A 20,889-nucleotide genomic window follows, 5' to 3' on the forward strand; every position below is an offset into this window, starting at 1 on the left:
AAGATCAGAATCTTGTATGCAGAGTTTCAATCAAAACTCGACCATTTTGCCCAAGCGCGCAATACATCAACTTATCCGTCATCACCAACTGTGGTGTCCTTGGTCCTAACGCATTTGTTCACATCATCTCACAAGGAAAAATCATAGCTTTTCAGAAGTGGAACTATTTGAAGTTTAAGAGCACAGCACAGTGTGATGGTTACATTCTGGACACAGTAACTGATTCAAATAACATGGCAATACTGTCAATCAATTTTGATTACTTTACACAAAACTCCTAATTACTATTTTTGGGCAATTTATTTTATACTGTTTGAAAATGTTTCTAGCACATGAAATGAATGTACGGCAATAGGATGTTGTATTTTTGACCTTCATTTCTTTGATCCTAATGTATTATTTATTTCAACGAGAGAATGGTCTAAATGGGTTAGTATTCCAATGAACATCAGATGCAGCTGTCTGTAGAAACTGTAAAAACGACAATTTCTACAAAACTGCGAACGCAGACATTCTTAGCAACTGGCTGAATCTGATGATCTATATATACCAAATGGTTTTGATAATGAGTATTTTACTAAAGATCCTATATGTCATTAAAATTAACCACTGCTTACACAGAATAGTCAGAGCACTACTCATACAGAATAGTCAGAGCACTCCTCATACAGAATAGTCAGAGCACTACTCATACAGAATAATCAGAGCACTTCTCATACAGAATAGTCAGAGCACTCCTCATACAGAATAGTCAGACTACTCTCATACAGAATAGTCAGAGCACTACTCACACAGAATAGTCAGAGAACTACTCACACAGAATAGTCAGAGCACTCCTCATACAGAATAGTCAGAGCACTACCCATACAGAATAGTCAGAGCACTTCTGATATAGAATAGTCAGAGCACTACTCATATAGAATAGTCAGATCACTACTCATACAGAATAGTCAGAGCACTACTCATACAGAATAGTCAGAGCACTACTCACACAGAATAGTCAGAGCACTTCTCATACAGAATAGTCAGAGCACTTCTCATACAGAATAGTAAGAGCACTTCTCATACACAATAGTCAGAGCACTACTCACACAGAATAGTCAGAGCACTACTCACACAGAATAGTCAGAGCACTACTCACACAGAATAATCGGAGCACTACTCACACAGAATAGTCAGAGCACTACTCACACAGAATAGTCAGAGCACTACTCACACAGAATAGTCAGAGCACTACTCACACAGAATAGTCAGAGCACTACTCACACAGAATAGTCAGAGCACTACTCATACAGAATAGTCAGAGCACTACTCACACAGAATAGTCAGAGCACTACTCATACAGAATAGTCAGAGCACTACTCACACAGAATAGTCAGAGCACTACTCACACAGAATAGTCAGAGCACTTCTCATATAGAATAGTCAGAGCACTTCTCATACAGAATAGTCAGAGCACTACCCATACAGAATAGTCAGAGCACTACTCATACAGAATAGTCAGAGCACTACCAATACAGAATAGTCAGAGCACTTATCATATAGAATAGTCAGAGCACTTCTCATATCGATTAGTCAGAGCACTAACATACAGAATAGTCAGAGCACTTCTCATATAGAATAGTCATAGCACTTCTCATACAGAATAGTCATAGCACTTCTCATACAGAATAGTCAGAGCACTACTCATACAGAATAATCAGAGCACTACTCATACAGAATAGTCAGAGCACTACTCATACAGAATAGTCAGAGCACTTCTCATATAGAATAGTCAGAGCACTTCTCATATAGAATAGTCAGAGCACTTCTCATATAGAATAGTCAGAGCACTTCTCATATAGAATAGTCATAGCACTACTCATACAGAATAGTCAGAGCACTACTCATACAGAATAGTCAGAGCATTACTCATATAGAATAGTCAGAGCACTTCTCATATAGAATAGTCAGAGCACTTCTCATACAGAATAGTCAGAGCACTACCCATACAGAATAGTCAGAGCACTACTCATACAGAATAGTCAGAGCACTACTCACACAGAATAGTCAGAGCACTACTCACACAGAATAGTCAGAGCACTACTCATACAGAATAGTCAGAGCACTACTCACACAGAATAGTCAGAGCACTACTCATACAGAATAGTCAGAGCACTACTCACACAGAATAGTCAGAGCACTACTCACACAGAATAGTCAGAGGACTTCTCATACAGAATAGTCAGAGCACTACCCATACAGAATAGTCAGAGCACTACTCATACAGAATAGTCAGAGCACTACTCATGCAGAATAGTCAGAGCACTACTCATACAGAATAGTCAGAGCACTTCTCATACAGAATAGTCAGAGCACTACCCATACAGAATAGTCAGAGCACTACTCATACAGAATAGTCAGAGCACTACCAATACAGAATAGTCAGAGCACTTATCATATAGAATAGTCAGAGCACTTCTCATATCGATTAGTCAGAGCACTAACATACAGAATAGTCAGAGCTGTTCTCATATAGAATAGTCATAGCACTTCTCATACAGAATAGTCATAGCACTTCTCATACAGAATAGTCAGAGCACTACTCATACAGAATAATCAGAGCACTACTCATACAGAATAGTCAGAGCACTACTCATACAGAATAGTCAGAGCATTACTCATATAGAATAGTCAGAGCACTTCTCATATAGAATAGTCAGAGCACTTCTCGTATAGAATAGTCATAGCACTACTCATACAGAATAGTCAGAGCACTACTCATACAGAATAGTCAGAGCATTACTCATATAGAATAGTCAGAGCACTTCTCATATAGAATAGTCAGAGCACTTCTCATACAGAATAGTCAGAGCACTACCCATACAGAATAGTCAGAGCACTACTCATACAGAATAGTCAGAGCACTACCAATACAGAATAGTCAGAGCACTTATCATATAGAATAGTCAGAGCACTTCTCATATCGAATAGTCAGAGCACTAACATACAGAATAGTCAGAGCACTTCTCATATAGAATAGTCATAGCACTTCTCATACAGAATAGTCATAGCACTTCTCATACAGAATAGTCAGAGTACTACTCATACAGAATAATCAGAGCACTACTCATACAGAATAGTCAGAGCACTACTCATACAGAATAGTCAGAGCATTACTCATATAGAATAGTCAGAGCACTTCTCATATAGAATAGTCAGAGCACTTCTCATATAGAATAGTCATAGCACTACTCATACAGAATAGTCAGAGCACTACTCATACAGAATAGTCAGAGCATTGCTCATATAGAATAGTCAGATCACTTCTCATATAGAATAGTCAGAGCACTTCTCATATAGAATAGTCAGAGCACTTCTCATATAGAATAGTCATAGCACTACTCATACAGAATAGTCAGAGCACTACTCATACAGAATAGTTGGAGCCCTTTTCACACAGAATAATCAGAGCACTTCTCATATAGAATAATCAGAGCACTACTCATACAGAATAGTCAGAGCACTAACATACAGAATAGTCAGAGCACTACTCATATAGAATAGTCAGAGCACTACCCCTACAGAATAGTCAGAGCACTACTCATATAGAATAGTCAGAGCACTACTCATATAGAATAGTCAGAGCACTACTCATATAGAATAGTCAGAGCACTACTCATATAGAATAGTCAGAGCCCTACTCACACAGAATAGTCAGAGCACTACTCATACAGAATAGTCAGAGCATTACTCATACAGAATAGTCAGAGCACTACTCATACAGAATAATCAGAGCACTACTCATACAGAATAGTAAGACCACTTCTCATACAGAATAGTCAGAGCACTTCTCATACAGAATAGTAAGAGCACTTCTCATACAGAATTGTCAGAGCACTACCCATACAGAATAGTCAGAGCACTTCTCATACAGAATAGTCAGAGCACTACTCATACAGAATAGTCAGAGCACTTTTCATACAGAATAATCAGAGCACTAATCATACAGAATAGTCAGAGCATTTCTCATACAGAATAGTCAGAGCACTACCCATACAGAATAGTCAGAGCACTACTCATACAGAATAGTCAGAGCACTACCCATACAGAATAGTCAGAGCACTACTCATACAGAATAGTCAGAGAACTACTCATACAGAATAGTCATAGCACTAACATACAGAATAGTCAGAGCATTTCTTATACAGAATAGTCAGAGCACTACCCATACAGAATAGTCAGAGCACTACTCATACAGAATAGTCAGAGCACTACCCATACAGAATAGTCAGAGCACTACTCATACAGAATAGTCAGAGCACTACTCATACAGAATAGTCAGAGCACTACTCATACAGAATAATCAGAGCACTACCCATACAGAATAGTCAGAGGACTACTCATATAGAATAATCAGAGCACTACCCATACAGAATAGTCAGAGCACTACTCATACAGAATAGTCAGAGCACTACTCATACAGAATAGTCAGAGCACTACTCATACAGAATAGACAGAGCACTTTTCATACAGAATAGTTAGAGCACGTTATTCAGAATAATCAGAGCACTACTCATACAGAATAGTCAGAGCACTACTCATACAGAATAGTCAGAGCACTCCTCATACAGAATAGTCAGAGCACTACCCATACAGAATAGTCAGAGCACTTCTCATACAGAATAGTCAGAGCATTTCTCATACAGAATAGTCAGAGCACTACTCATACAGAATAGTTAGAGAACTACTCATACAGAATAGTCAGAGCACTTCTCATACAGAATAATCAGAGCACTACCCATACAGAATAGTCAGAGGACTGCTCATACAGAATAGTCAGAGCACTACCCCTACAGAATAGTCAGAGGACTACTCATACAGAATAGTCAGAGCACTACTCATATAGAATAGTCAAACCGCAATCACAAAGCAGACCTTTATGTACATTCGACGGTGATAAGGGACTTACTAACAATTGATCGAATTATATCGTGTCGTCAGTGAACTCTGACAAGTCATTTATACCGCGCATGTCGATTGTTTCGCTTCGATGACTGCGAATAGTCGACTACTATAATCATATAATACAGTACTACTAAGTTAGAATAGTAGACTACTGTAATTATATAATACATTACTACTAAGGTAGAATAGTTGACTACTATAATTATGTAAAACATTACTACTACGGTATAATAGTTGACTACTGTAATTATATAATACATTATCACTAAGGTAGAATAGTAGACTACTGTAATTATATAATACATAACCACTAAGGTATAATAGTTGACTACTGTAATTATTAATACATTACTACTAAGGTATAATAGTTGACTACTGTAATTATATTATACATTACTACTAAGGTAGAATAGTAGACAATTATAATTATATAATACATTACTACTAAGGTATAATAGTTGACTACTGTAATTATATTATACATTACTAATAAGGTAGAATAGTAGACAATTATAATTATATAATACATTACTACTAAGGTATAATAGTTGACAATTATAATTATATAATACATTACTACTAAGGTATAATAGTTGACAATTATAATTATATAATTCATTACTACTAAGGTATAATAGTTGACAATTATAATTATATAATACATTACTACTAAGGTAGTAGTAGACAATTATAACTATATAATACATTACCACTAAGTTAGAATAGTAGACTACTGTAATTATATAATACATTACCACTAAGGTAGAATAGTAGACAATTATAACTATATAATACATTACTACTAAGTTAGAATAGTAGACTACTGTAATTATATAATACATTACCACTAAGGTAGAATAGTAGACAATTATAACTATATAATACATTACCACGAAGGTAGAATAGTAGACTACTGTAATTATATCATACATTACATCAAAGGTATAATAGTTGACTACTATAATTATATAATACATTACCACTAAGGTAGAATAGTAGACTACTGTAATATATAATACATTATTACTAAGGTAGAATAGTAGACTACTGTAATATATAATACATTACCACTAAGGTAGAATAGTAGACTACTATAATTATATAATACATTACCACTAAGTTAGAATAGTTGACTACTGTAATTATATAATACATTACTACTAAGTTAGAATAGTAGACTACTGTAATTATATAATACATTACCACTAAGGTAGAATAGTAGACAATTATAACTATATAATACATTACCACTAAGTTAGAATAGTAGACTACTGTAATTATATAATACATTACCACTAAGTTAGAATAGTAGACTACTGTAATTATATAATACATTACTACTAAGGTAGAATAGTAGACTACTGTAAATATATAATACATTACATCTAAGGTAGAATAGTAGACTTCGATAAATATATAATACATTACCACTAAGGTAGAATAGTAGACTACTGTAATTATATCATACGTTACAAAGAATGTTGATTAATATAATACTTTGATATATTTGTATAGACAATATTCAAAATGACGTTAGATTCAGTAAAATCAGATTTACTACACTGACGTTCGTAATTTTTATTATGACATAAGCAATGTATTTCGAAAGACGAGTATTTTAGCCTGCCAGGTCATTTGACATAACCTAGTTTAGATAATATTTCAGGATGGAATCAAATTTCAATAGACCCGGTTAGATCACATTATTGACATTAAACTATGCATAATATTTGGTGTAATTAATCTGGTAATGTAATATGATAGGTGATAAGCTAGGAGATTAGAATGGAATAAACGATTTAAACACCGGTTTTGCTCACGGTATGCTACTTGATAAACGCACATCTGAAAGGTATGTTTGTTTAATTGGAAATTCAATTACAACGTCGAACTAGAGCATTTGATGATTTTTATTGATATATTTGTTTTTATTTTGAGATTAATGGTGAGCGGTAAGGGCTGCTTTATGTGCAGACCGTATTATTTTTATATATTGTCATATGTGAATAGCTGATGACAATAATCAGCAAACATTGTCTTAAAGCTGCGCTTCGTTTTAAAACCATCCACAAATGTGATGTAATTATTTAGAAATAAAAACTATTTAAATTTCAGCTGAATAGATATTGACATTACCAGGGTCGCGTCAACAAGCGATCCTCCTAAAGAATAGTTGCTAAAATGTCAGATCAACTGAGAGACCAAACGGATGTCAAGATAACAACCTCCATCATGCAAAAGAACTGGTCATTATTGAAGCAGATACGAGCTAAAGATGTCATTGACCCGATGATAGAGCAGTCCCTCATAAGCATTGAAGACAGCAGAAGTATCCTTAAGAAGGAAACAGAACTCCAGCAAGCAGAAGCTCTCCTATATTTAGTTTTTAGTAAACCACAACAACATAAATTGGATGCTTTTGTTACCATTCTTGATAAAAATGGATACGATTTTGTAGTTCAACAACTCATAAAAGGTAATATTTCTGAGCATTTCAATTTTAATTTTTATGTTATGATTTTTGCGTTGAAGTTCAATGTGGTATATTGTGTTACAGCTTAAATAGATAAACAGATTAAACACTGATAAAACATATTATTTATACATATATAACCCCCATATATGATGCTACACATGGTATTAGATATTATTAAATTATGCATAAACACAGAGTATGATGCTACACATGATATTAGATATTATAAATTATCTATAACCACCATGTATGATACTACACATGATTCATATTTCCCTTTTCCCACAGATCAAGCTGATTATGCTTCCAAAGTAAGTTATCATTCCCCTTCTCAATATAATTAACTTTAAAACATGTAAAAGAAGCAATATTCGACGAAAATGTAATATCAACATCCAATCTTTTTGTCATAATGTGTAATATGATATTCAACCAAAACATATATGAGGTTTCGTAATCTGCATTTTGATTCCATTGTCTGCTTATGTTATATCTCTATTATCAGCCAAGAACTTCTAGGCAATTGAGTGAGGATGCTCAATCCGATAGCGGGAAAACTTCTCCGCGACAAATTGGCGCCGCACTGATGGCTGAAATGCAACAGCAACAAATAGAAACTATCCGACAAGAATTCCAATTATTAAACCAGCGTCAATCAGCGGAATTAGCCAATCAGACACGAGAGTTAAAGGAGCATCATGAAAGGATCGTAAAATCAGAATTTGCTCAACTGAGGCAAACCGAGGAACAGAAAAAAAGGAATGAGGAACAAATACATAAACTTGAAACCCAGTTGAAAGCCTTGCAGAAGAAGCTAGACCAAGAACGCACTAAAATGAAAGAGAACACGACAAAATCCAATGCGGCAATTAAAGAATTGGAAAAGGAAAGAGATGATTTAAAACAAACCTTGACAAAAGTGAAACATGAAAACCTCTATCTTCGAAATCTTGTCCAGGAAGCCAGAGGTAGCCAAAGAGAGGTTAACAGGTAAATATTAATCAATTTGAAGACAGGCAGTATTTGTAAGAATTTTGTGGAATGAGAAAAAGATACATATTGCAGGTCGAATACTGCATGAATACCAATATATATGTAACAAAATAACTTCATAATAATAACTTATGTGAGACGTTAGTACAGACTAAGACATCAATACTTCTTTACATTTGACATCGTTTATATATTTTATGTTTAAATCTATATAATTAATTTTTCTTTGTTTTCATGGTAAATACTCAAATGTGATTGGTCGAAAAATTCTTTTCATTCTTCTATGAAAGAAATTCCGAGAATGGCGCGAAAAATGTGACGTCACAATACGACAATTGACGTTGCGTATTGATTTGAGAAAATGAATCCCATTTAAAACCAGTAAAATTGTACATAAAACATGTTTTAAATTAGAAAATCATTTTCAAAAATTAATCATAAGCGTTGATGTCAATTTTTTAGTTTCATCGGGGTATGAAACAAATTTTGTTTGCAAACTTCTGTAAGAATCCGCTAAGCGGATTCATACAGTTTGCAAACAAAATTTGTTTCTTACCCCGATGAACCTGAACAAAAATGACATCAATGCTTAAATATGTTTTATGTTTAAATCTTCAAAAATCAAAATTATTAGTTTTTTTGCATTTTACGCTTTAAATATAAAATATGACAAGAGGACAGTGGTCTCGTAGCACGATGGTGCAGTTAATTAATGTTAAATGAATGATATAGGCTGGTTTCTTGATTTGATGTATGTCGACACAAACATTTGTTTTATTGTTGAGAGATTCGAGTAGGTGATTACTAAATTACTAAGGTACTATTTCTCAACCCAGGTGTCTATTTTCATAGTCTCATTGCAATGTTTCATTATTCTGTGGTAATTTTTTAGAAAAGTAGGTCACAATGACCTAATTTTGCTAAGTTCAAATTCAGCATCCATTATTCATCTCAGATGTCAATTTTTATGGTCCTTTTGCAATGTTTTTGTTAAGTCTCAATTTTCGAAAAGTGGGTAACAGTGACATAATTTTGCAAATTCAGCTTCTATTACTCATCCCAGATGTCAATTTTCATGGCCCTATTGCAATGTTTCTTTGTTTTGTGGCAAGTTTTAGAAAAGTAGGTCACAGTGACCTAATTTTGCAAAATTCATGTTCAGCATCTATTACTTATCACAAATGTCATTTTACATTGTTCTGTAGAAATTTAAAAACAAATTGGTCACAGTGACCTTATTTTGTAAAAGTCAAGTTCAGCATCTATTACTCACCCAAGATATCATTTTTCATTGTTCTGTGGAATTAATACAGGTCACAGTGACATAATTTTGCAAAATGCAAGTTCAGCTTCTCTTACTCATCTCTGATGTCAATTTTCATTGACATGTGGCATTTTTTCGGAAGTAGGTCGCAGTGGCCGAATTTTGCTAAATTCAAGTTAAGCATCTATTACTTATCATAAATGTTTTCATTGTCCTATTGCAATGTTTTGAAAATAAGGTCACTGTGATCTTTATTTGCGAGGAAAAAATAAAAATGAAAAAAATAGATCCAGGATGTATAGGTTATCCCAGACGACATTTTCATTGTTATGTGGCAATTCTACGAGAAGTAGGTCACAGTGACCCATATGTTAAAAGTTCAATTTCAGTATCTATTGTTTATCACAGATGTCAATATCTCTCGAACTCACGATCTACGGCACCCAATCGCCTAGCCAGAAATACCCGCGGCTTATACCGCTGCGCCCCATCGGCGTTGTAAAAAAGTTGTCTTCCTTCGTCATTTATGTTACTATGTTATATACAATTGTAACACAATTGGCGAAGGAAGACAACTTTATGACTCGAGCCCTGACCGGCCCTCGAACTCATGATATACGGCACTCAAACGTCTAGCCAGAAATACCCGCAGCTTATACCACTGCGCCACATCGGCGTTCTTAAAAAAAGAACTTTCAATGGCGCAGTGATGCTCGGCCCGATACCCTGACATGTTCATAGTGATAAGTCGTCTATTAGATGATATGAATACCTGGATGGCAGTGTATTTACATACAATCATGGATGCGAATTGTACACATATAGATATTCATCGGGTACAGCTACGATAGGAAATTCAAATCTTGACCTTCACCAACACATAATATTTTATACATATTCTCTCATTTTCAACAATCAGAAGTCTGCAATGAAGTATGTAACTGTAGGTTATCATGTTTGATAATTTTTCTTATTTTATTGATCACGTCCAATCAGAGCTAATCAGTTGCAAATACATCACGATAGATTTATGATAGTGTATGTTTTATTGATCACGATCGAAGTTTATGTGTATGTTTTATTGACCACGATCAAAGTTTATGATAGTGTTTGTTTTATTGACCATGATCAAAGTTTATGATAGTGTATGTTTTATTTTACAGACTGGATGGATCAGCAGGGAATAAGAAGCGGTAATGCTATTAAGGAAGAGGAATATCAGTCTACCCACTGGTTGTTTGTAACGTGTCAGACTTATCTACCGAACACATCAAAACTACTGAGATTTTTTTTCTTGTTTAATTGTCTTGATCTTGTAGTTATTGTTAAATTATTCAGGACAGACTGATAAATAGAGGATGTGAAATGTGTTTTTCAGTAATTGAATATTCATTTTGTCTCAAGATATGCAAAATAAAAATTCTGCTTTTCTCAGTTATTCTTCTAGTCAGTTTGGTTAATGTGCGTCATAACACGATCGGTAAAATCATTGACACATTTCCACTATCATATTACTATCGGGAAAACTGTGACACATTTCCACTATCATAACACTATCGGGAAAACTGTGACACATTTCCACTATCATATTACTATCGGGAAAACTGTGACACATTTCCACTATCATAACACTATCGGGAAAACTGTGACACATTTCCACTATCATATTACTATCGGGAAAACTGTGACACATTTCCACTATCATAACACTATCGGGAATACTGTGACACATTTCCACTATCATATTACTATCGGGAAAACTGTGACACATTTCCACTATCATATTACTATCGGGAAAACTGTGACACATTTCCACTATTATATTACTATCGGGAAAACTGTGACACATTTCCACTATCATATTACTATCGGGAAAACTGTGACACATTTCCACTATCATATTACTATCGGGAAAACTGTGACACATTTCCACTATCATATTACTATCGGGAAAACTGTGACACATTTCCACTATCATATTACTATCGGGAAAACTGTGACACATTTCCACTATTATATTACTATCGGGAAAACTGTGACACATTTCCACTATCATATTACTATCGGGAAAACTGTGACACATTTCCACTATCATATTACTATCGGGAAAACTGTGACACATTTCCACTATTATATTACTATCGGGAAAACTGTGACACATTTCCACTATCATATTACTATCGGGAAAACTGTGACACATTTCCACTATCATATTACTATCGGGAAAACTGTGACACATTTCCACTATCAAAGCATCATCGGGAAAACTGTGACACATTTCCACTATCATACCACTATCGGGAAAACTGTGACACATTTCCACTATCAAAGAACCATCAGGAAAACTGTGACACATTTTCACTATCGGAACACTATCTGAAAACTGTGACACAATTCCACTATCATAACACTATCTGAAAACTGTGACACAATTCCACTATCATAACACTATCTGTAAAACTGTGACACATTTCCAATCTTATAACAAAATCGTGAAAACTGTGACACAATTAAAAATTACTTTCAAAACATTATCTGGAAAACGGACATAATTCCACGATCATAACACTATCTGAAAACTGTGACATAATTCCACTTTCATAACACTATCTGAAAACTGTGACATAATTCCACTATCATAACACTATCTGAAAACTGTGACATAATTCCACTATTATAACACTGCCTGCAAACTGTGCCACAATTCCGCTATCATAACAATATCTGGAAAAAAAGACTTTTCACTATTATTTGATGACATCAAAATCGACCTAATACGTTACAAGCACAGATAATTAGTGTATTAACTGAGGTCAGTACAATGAAGTTAATCCGAACCTACCCGGGAAGGTGATGCTGGCTCAGATATTCCAGTCACTGATGTAACAACCAGATAATATATAGTTTCACTCTCGAGTCATTACAAAACGATCAGACGTGTTATTTCCATGTCAGAAATGAAAATGAAATGATGTCAGGCTATGGATCTAGGACTCGTCAGTGATGTTAGGGACATCACACATCTATTTCGTCGTTCTAGGAATCGTCAGTGATGTTAGGGACATCACATAGCTATTTCGTCGTTTAGGACTCGTCGGTGATGTTAGGGACATCACACAGCTATTTCGTCGTTCTAGGACTCGTCAGTGATGTTAGGGAAATCACACAGCTATTTCGTCGTTCTAGGACTCGTCAGTGATGTTAGGGACATCACACATCTATTTCGTTGTTCTAGGACTCGTCAGTGATGTTAGGGACATCACACATCTATTTCGTCGTTCTAGGACTCGTCAGTGATATTAGGGACATCACACAACTATTTCGTCGTTTAGGACTCGTCAGTGATATTAGGGACATCACACAACTATTTCGTCGTTTAGGACTCGTCAGTGATGTAAGGGACATCACACAGCTATTTCGTTGGTTAGGACTCGTCGGTTATGTAAGGGACACCACACAGCTATTTCGTTGGTTAGGACTCGTCGGTGATGTAAGGGACATCACACAGCTATTTCGTCGTTCTAGGACTCGTCAGTGATGTTAAGGACATCGCATAGCTATTTCGTCGTTCTATGACTCGTCAGTGATGTTAGGGACATCACACAGCTATTTGGTCGTTCTATGACTCGTCAGTGATGTTAGGGACAGCACACAACTATTTCCACGTTCTATGACTTGTCAGTGATGTTAGGGACACCACACAGCTATTTCGTTGGTTAGGACTCGTCGGTGATGTTAGGGACATCACACAACTATTTCCACGTTCTATGACTCGTCAGTGATGTTAGGGACATCACACAGCTATTTCGTCGTTCTAGGACTCGTCAGTGATGTTTGGGCATCACACAGCTATTTCCACGTTCTATGACTCGTCAGTAATGTTAGGGACATCACACAGCTATTTCGTCGTTCTAGGACTCGTCAGTGATGTTAGTGACTTCACATAGCTATTTCGTCATTCTAGGACTCGTCAGTGATGTTAGGGACATCACATAGCTATTTCGTCGTTCTATGACCAGTCAGTGATGTTAGGGACATCACACAGCTATTTGGTCGTTCTATGACTCGTCAGTGATGTTAGGGACATAACATAGCTATTTCGTCGTTCTATGACCAGTCAGTGATGTTAGGGACATCACACAGCTATTTCGTCGTTCTAGGACTCGTCAGTGATGTTAGTGACTTCACATAGCTATTTCGTCGTTCTATGACCAGTCAGTGATGTTAGGGACATAACACAGCTATTTCGTCATTCTAGGACTCGTCAGTGATGTTAGGGACATCACATAGTTATATCGTCATTCTAGGACTCGTCAGTGATGTTAGGGACATCACATAGCTATTTCGTCGTTCTATGACCAGTCAGTGATGTTAGGGACATCACACAGCTATTTGGTCGTTCTATGACTCGTCAGTGATGTTAGGGACATCACACAGCTATTTCGTCATTCTAAGACTCGGTTCATCATCACCTATACATCATTGGCTTACCTACTTACTTCATCATGTCAGAATTTTGCGACGAAACATTGGCTCTGTGGGTGGTATATTGAATCCTTTTAACATCGATAACAATTCTAAGTTGTTATGTATTAGAGAGTTTCGTTAAAGCGGCTATACATGTATAAATCACTGTAGGAAAATATTATCAGATCGGCGTTATATTTTAAAAAGATATTTCCTACAACTAAGAGAGTGTCCCTTAATTACAAAAATTAAAAGTATTTAGTAAATTCCCAAGTCAGTGATTACTGTATAGACTCGTGTATCGCTATATCTGTAGCTCATGTCACTATGTACAAGAAGAAATCATCGTTTAACTAGTAACAATTCTAAAGTTATAGTCGATTTAGCGAACACAATGTGACCATTATCAATATATCAATAGGTCAGCCGACATTGTGTTAATTTGGCAACATTAGTAATTAATACTCATTGTTTTGTAAAGTCAGCTCTAAGGTCTAACTTGAGGGGCCCAGTTTGTGTGTTAAATAACCCAGTTCCGTGTACTGTTGTAGAGGGAAAATGGACGCCCTGAAATACAGTATACAACGTATTACTTCTAATATAGATAAATACTATATAAAATACATGGACAGTAGAGACAAATTCGTATGCCTAGATTATAATATTTACTAACTTATCATCGTATACGCTCATAATACCTACGACTTATCTATCTGAAAATACCCTCCACATTCAGGCGAAGTTACTGTGTAAAATTGCCAAACCTGAATAGCGTATCAACCCACCGATCTGCTCTCTACCGAAATTACAACCCCGAATTATATCTAACACTACGAAACTATACCCCCTCCCCCTTTCATATCTATATATTATGTCTATATATATTTAACAATAAAAAACAATTAAAGGACCAATCATTTCAAAGGATTCACACACACACACACACACGGGGGGCAATGATCAAAACAGTAGAAGCTATGAACAGGTATGCGAAGACAATAATATTGAGCACTCGGAGACAAACGACCAGCCTGCTGTCAGTACCAGGCATTTAACCTTCGTGGGATTCAAACTCTCGACCCAGAGGTGAAGGGTTAGTGAAAAAATGAGGGGACACTGTAACTACTCGGCCACCGCGGACCCACAACGTTTGAAATGCATTTCAACCAATATAGAGTGGTATGCTATTGTCCTTATGTATCATACATCAGATAAAAATTCAGAATGACTATGCATTTTGTAGAACAGTTTGATAGGTTAGAAGGGAATAATTAGCAATATAAGATGATGTAATTTATAAAAAGTACTAGCATTTCTATTAAAGGCATTGTCCAATAAAAATGTCTCCTGCTATCGATACCAGGAGGTCTTTTATGAGCTATTGTCTTTATACTGCACTGACCTAATTAATCAAGGCCATTTAACATACTGGGGATTCACCTCACACTCATGTGTGACGACCTTTCGTAGAGAAGTGTACGACCAAGTTTCTGACCAAGTTTCTGACTGAGTATATACAAGAGTGATGTTCAGTTGTCTGTGTGACGTTCCTACCAGTCTATCAAATCAGGTCTGAAAAGACTTTGAGCCACTACGATCAATCTTCCACTGTTGATACTAAAATGATTTGAAAAGCCATCGCATATCATTATGAATATCATAAAACACAGAGTCCAAACTACTACAGTGTCAACACACGCTCAATAAGGAACCGATGTGACTCCGCTATCAAATGGCCGCTATCTAGCCAATCAATCTTGATTAAGGAATACTATTTAAATAGAGCTGGTTACGATCTAATTGTTGGGATTGAATTAGGCATAATATATCCGTGTAATTAATCTACATTTGAAGTATCATAGTTTATACGCAAGTATATAATTTGAACGAAGGAAGCCATTTGAAAGCCAGCTTAGTACATGAAATGCTACATAACAAGTTAGAAGTAACAAAAAGGTACGTTTGTAATTAGTAAGTAATAACTTTATATAAATGTCAAACTGAATAATGCATTTGAAGACTGATTCGTTATCACTTTGATATTCTTATCGTGTGTGATAGAAAGTAATAACATATTATTTAGATACATAACATGTTACTATTATAAATTGATATCTGTATTTCGATATTGTCAATATATAAACAAATTGCAAATATTGTAACCATTAATGATTATACATTTTAGCTATTAGAAGGATTGTACGACAGACACTTACAGGTTTAGAAACCTTACTAAACTGGCTCCAAGTTCTAACCAAAGACATTTCGAAGAACAAAGGCCAAAATGTCGAGTCAGCTGAAAGCTCAGACGGATATCAAAATTACAACGTCCGCCATGCAGAGGAACTGGAAGTTGTTGAAACAGATTCACGTGAATGACATCCTTGACACGATGATAGAAGAATCTCTGATAACCATTGATGCCAGCAGAAATGTATTAGGGAAGGAAACAGAGAGCCAGCAAGCGGAAGCACTCCTTTATCTAGTATTTCGTAAATCACAGCCTTACCTGGACGCTTTTATGGCGATTCTTGCTGGCAATGGATACGATTTTATCGTCCAAAAACTTCAGGAAGGTAATGTTAACACTTTTTACTGTTTTTAATTTTGATGTTTCAAATGTGTCGTTTATTCAGCAATGTTTAATATTCATATATGTGTATATATCCAAAAATATAATATGGATATTCAAGATTCATAAACAACGGATTTAAAAATATTGTTTACTTTGTTGAGTCTTATTGCAGCGTATTTTTGAAGATGTCTTCGTAAAACTGCAACTATTGCATAAACAGGGCGTATTACATGAGTGACTATGTAATATGGAACCGTTAGGCTGATATCATATAATATTATTAACGAGTTTAATTAATTATATATTATACAGCCACATGTGTAAGATTTTGTTAATCACAAAACTTGTATTTATCATATATGCGACGTCATATATTCATTATGATGTCATAAACTATTTATGGGTAGAACATACCATTAATGTGATAAATGCGGTTCTTGGTGCATAAAAATATATTTCAATGCTATGCATATCAAACCTGTCTCCTTTATTCTACAGATCAGGCTGCTGAAGCTTCAAACGTAAGTTACATTTATACATAAAATAGTCTTTTAATAATCATATTAGGTAAAATTCGGTTAATTATTGATATGATCAATACTTTGACTTTTTAAGATTTTCATTTGAGAATAAATGGGTTAACTTTCATTGTTTTCATTGCCTTTATCAGGATTAATGATGTTTTTATTGATCACTTTTTGTAACAGTTATTGGATTCAACATTGGATGACCGTCGACCTAAAACATCCGGGCATCCATTGCGAAGGAGTGATAGTGGGCCTTTTTCTGTCCAACGACAGCTTAGTGATGCCGTTCAATCCGACAAAGAAAACTCTACCAGAAAACAAATCATAGACGAATTGAAAAATGAACTGCAACAACAACAAATGGAATTGATGCAAAAACAATTCGAATTATTTAAACAGCATCAGTCAGAGGTGACAGGAAGGCAAACGCTGGAATTGCGAAAGCACAATACAGATATCATTAAAGCAGAGTTTTCTAAACTGAAACAAAGCGAAGATCAGCAGAAGGAAAACGAAGCCAAAATAGAAAGGTTGGAAACACAGCTTAAAGCCTTACAGAGCAAGCTTGAACAGGAACGCACTAAAACAAAGAAAGAAACAAAAAACTTGAATGATAAAATCATAGAGCTTCAAAGGCAGAGAGATGAATTGAAAGTGGAGTTAACACGGGCAAAAAGAGAATACACCGACTCACTGAAAAAAGTCAAACAAGAGAATTTGTATCTTCGAAACCAAATAAGGCATGACAAAAGTAGCCAAAACCGAGATAACAGGTAAATTTAAGATTATTTATGCTAGAATCTTGAACCCAACACTGCAGTTAATCTGATAAAATTTATTTACCACGTAATTTGTAAACTTATTTATTTTTCACACGTTTGTCTTTTCAGTAATCAGAAGATAATAAAAAATCCGTAAGTAATAGAACATTTTTTCTTAATCTCAATTTGTATCTTGTTAATTCAAACAAATATCAGTGGTTATCATGTTGTATGAGAGAATGATCAGAGACTTAAACATGTTACGTATTACGTTATAGTAAAACGGACCAGTTGATCAAGCTATTATAACGCATATCAATGTGGTGTTTAAATTGGAACTAATTTCTTAACTTTTTAAATTGAAGAAACACTCACTCCTGTATTTGTGAAACATGTATTTCTTCAACTTGCTTTATGTGTAAAGCTTCCATACTTTTCTTACAGATTCACCACCCCTTTGAACCCAAAGTAAGTAGAAAAGATTTTGAGACTTTGTTTGGAGTTGGACTTTTAATAAATCAAAATCACTTTTGTTTTTCAAGAGAAACGCCCATTTCACAAAAGAAAATAATTTGAATATGCTGTCAACGTATTTATATTAAGAATATCTGACATCATAACAACGATGTTTTATTTAAAATTTACAGGTTGGCCCAAGCACTGGAGGATGTACGAAATAGGAGAAGGTGAATCGTAGGTTCCGAGATCAACATCATCTATACACATTGTACAATAGTTATCATTAAGTTATTAAAACACAAGGATCTTATACCACACAACAAAATTATATTTTACCACTGGTTTTTCTGTAGATAGCTAACATTCGTAATCAGGAATGTGATGTCTTAATTAGGTTTCAGTTTTGTTGTTCCGTTTGTTCAATTGATAGCTTGATGTTTTACTTACTAGTAATATCGTTGGAAAGTATAGTGTTATAAGAATGAAATATAAGAGATGACTGACAAATATGGACAATGGTGCAAGAAGAAAGATCATTCTGCTTTCAAAGAATGAATGTCATTGGAATTATGATTACAAGTTCCACAGCATTATATGTGACGTTGTTTTCTATTAAACAATGTAGTTTTCATTACAGACCATACATGGATTAAATACACTGTGAACTGTTGTTTGAAGTCGCTGGCGTGCTGGTCGTCGGTGAAGCGTACCTGTACTAGGGGAGACAACTTTGATAGACCATTATGTAAACAAATTGTCGACTGAAGAAATTTTGCGGCAGTTATGAGTCTTACTTTAATAAAATTGCCTTTTTGTTCATGCTTTATTTTATTTAAGGTATAAGCTTTCACATATCAAGTAAATATTACAGACCGCCAAAGATTATTGGATATTACAAATAGTATATATTAAAGCTACCTTACAACACTTCCTATCTACATAAATATCCCAACGTACGTTTGCTTTCATAAGCGCTTCTTAAGAGTCAATGAAGTACACTTTTTTTATTTAGTTTAACAACGTAGTGGGTTTCTACAAAATGTATCGCATTTCAATGTTTATCCTCCGTGTTCAATTGCGTAGGTCATTTAAAAGCACATAAAGGTCATCGTGTATTCTATCAATAACCTGCCATTTCAGAAATATCATTAAAGCTATCGGTGCCAGTAAAAAAGCGCCCATTTGAAATTTTGACACGGGATATCTCAGAAACAATTTTTAAATACTGAAACTATATTGGTGTTCAGATCTCAGTTGGAATCTTTTTAACTTAACTGTCAGCTTTAATAAACGTCACCGTCGAATGGGGCTAGATGATATTAGGAGAATTTAATGGACCGGGGATTACTTGTACGACACTTACATTTGTACTGTGATGTACTAGTATAGCAAATATACATTATGTACTGTGGCTTACTTGTATAACACATATACATTATGTACTGTGGCTTACTTGTATAACACATATACATTATGTACTGTGACTTACTTCTATAACACATATACATTATGTACTGTGACTTACTTGTATAACACATATACATTATGTACTGTGGCTTACTTCTATAACACATATACATTATGTACTGTGGCTTACTTGTATAACACATATACATTATGTACTGTGGCTTACTTCTATAACACATATACATTATGTACTGTGACACACTTGTATAACACATATACATTATGTACTGTGGCTTACTTGTATAACACATATACATTATGTACTGTGACTCACTTGTATAACACATATACATTATGTACTGTGACTCACTTGTATAACACATATACATTATGTACTGTGACTTACTTGTATAACACATATACATTATGTACTGTGGCTTACTTGTATAACACATATACATTATGTACTGTGGCTTACTTGTATAACACATATACATTATGTACTGTGACTCACTTGTATAACACATATAAATTATGTACTGTGACTTACTTGTTTAACACATATAGATTATGTACTGTGGCCTACTTCTATAACACATATAGATTATGTACTGTGGCCTACTTCTATAACACATATACATTATGTACTGTGACTCACTTGTATAACACATATACATTATGTACTGTGGCCTACTTCTATAACACACATACATTATGTACTGTGACTCACTTGTATAACACATATACATTATGTACTGTGGCCTACTTCTATAACACACATACATTATGTACTGTGACTTACTTGTATAACACATATACATTATGTACTGTGGCTTACTTGTATAACACATATACATTATGCACTGTGGCTTACTTGTATAACACATATACATTATGCACTGTGGCTTACTTGTATAACACACATACAGTGTGTACTGTGGCTTAACCTTGTATAACACATATACATTATGTAGTGTGCTTACTTGTATAACACACATACAGTGTGTACTGTG

At 34.9% G+C, this 20,889-nt stretch overlaps 2 protein-coding genes across 2 annotated transcripts; both read left to right on the forward strand.

Moving 5' to 3' along the window:
* The first annotated feature begins 7,128 nt into the window (after window positions 1-7,128).
* Window positions 7,129-10,904, forward strand: LOC117331015 (cingulin-like). The gene is made up of 4 exons (XM_033889608.1): window positions 7,129-7,423; window positions 7,712-7,734; window positions 7,929-8,413; window positions 10,844-10,904. Exons 1-4 carry the CDS (start codon window positions 7,129-7,131, stop codon window positions 10,875-10,877), a joined length of 837 nt encoding a protein of 278 aa, XP_033745499.1. The 3' UTR covers window positions 10,878-10,904.
* Window positions 10,905-16,025: 5,121 nt separating this feature from the next.
* LOC117330994 (golgin subfamily A member 8S-like) lies at window positions 16,026-19,283 on the forward strand. The gene is made up of 7 exons (XM_033889588.1): window positions 16,026-16,103; window positions 16,333-16,723; window positions 17,221-17,243; window positions 17,430-18,022; window positions 18,140-18,163; window positions 18,455-18,478; window positions 18,658-19,283. Exons 2-7 carry the CDS (start codon window positions 16,432-16,434, stop codon window positions 18,698-18,700), a joined length of 999 nt encoding a protein of 332 aa, XP_033745479.1. The 5' UTR covers window positions 16,026-16,103; window positions 16,333-16,431; the 3' UTR covers window positions 18,701-19,283.
* The last annotated feature ends 1,606 nt before the right edge of the window (window positions 19,284-20,889 follow it).

Source organism: Pecten maximus, chromosome 7 (genome assembly GCF_902652985.1).
Source record: "Pecten maximus chromosome 7, xPecMax1.1, whole genome shotgun sequence".
Taxonomy (NCBI): domain Eukaryota; kingdom Metazoa; phylum Mollusca; class Bivalvia; order Pectinida; family Pectinidae; genus Pecten; species Pecten maximus.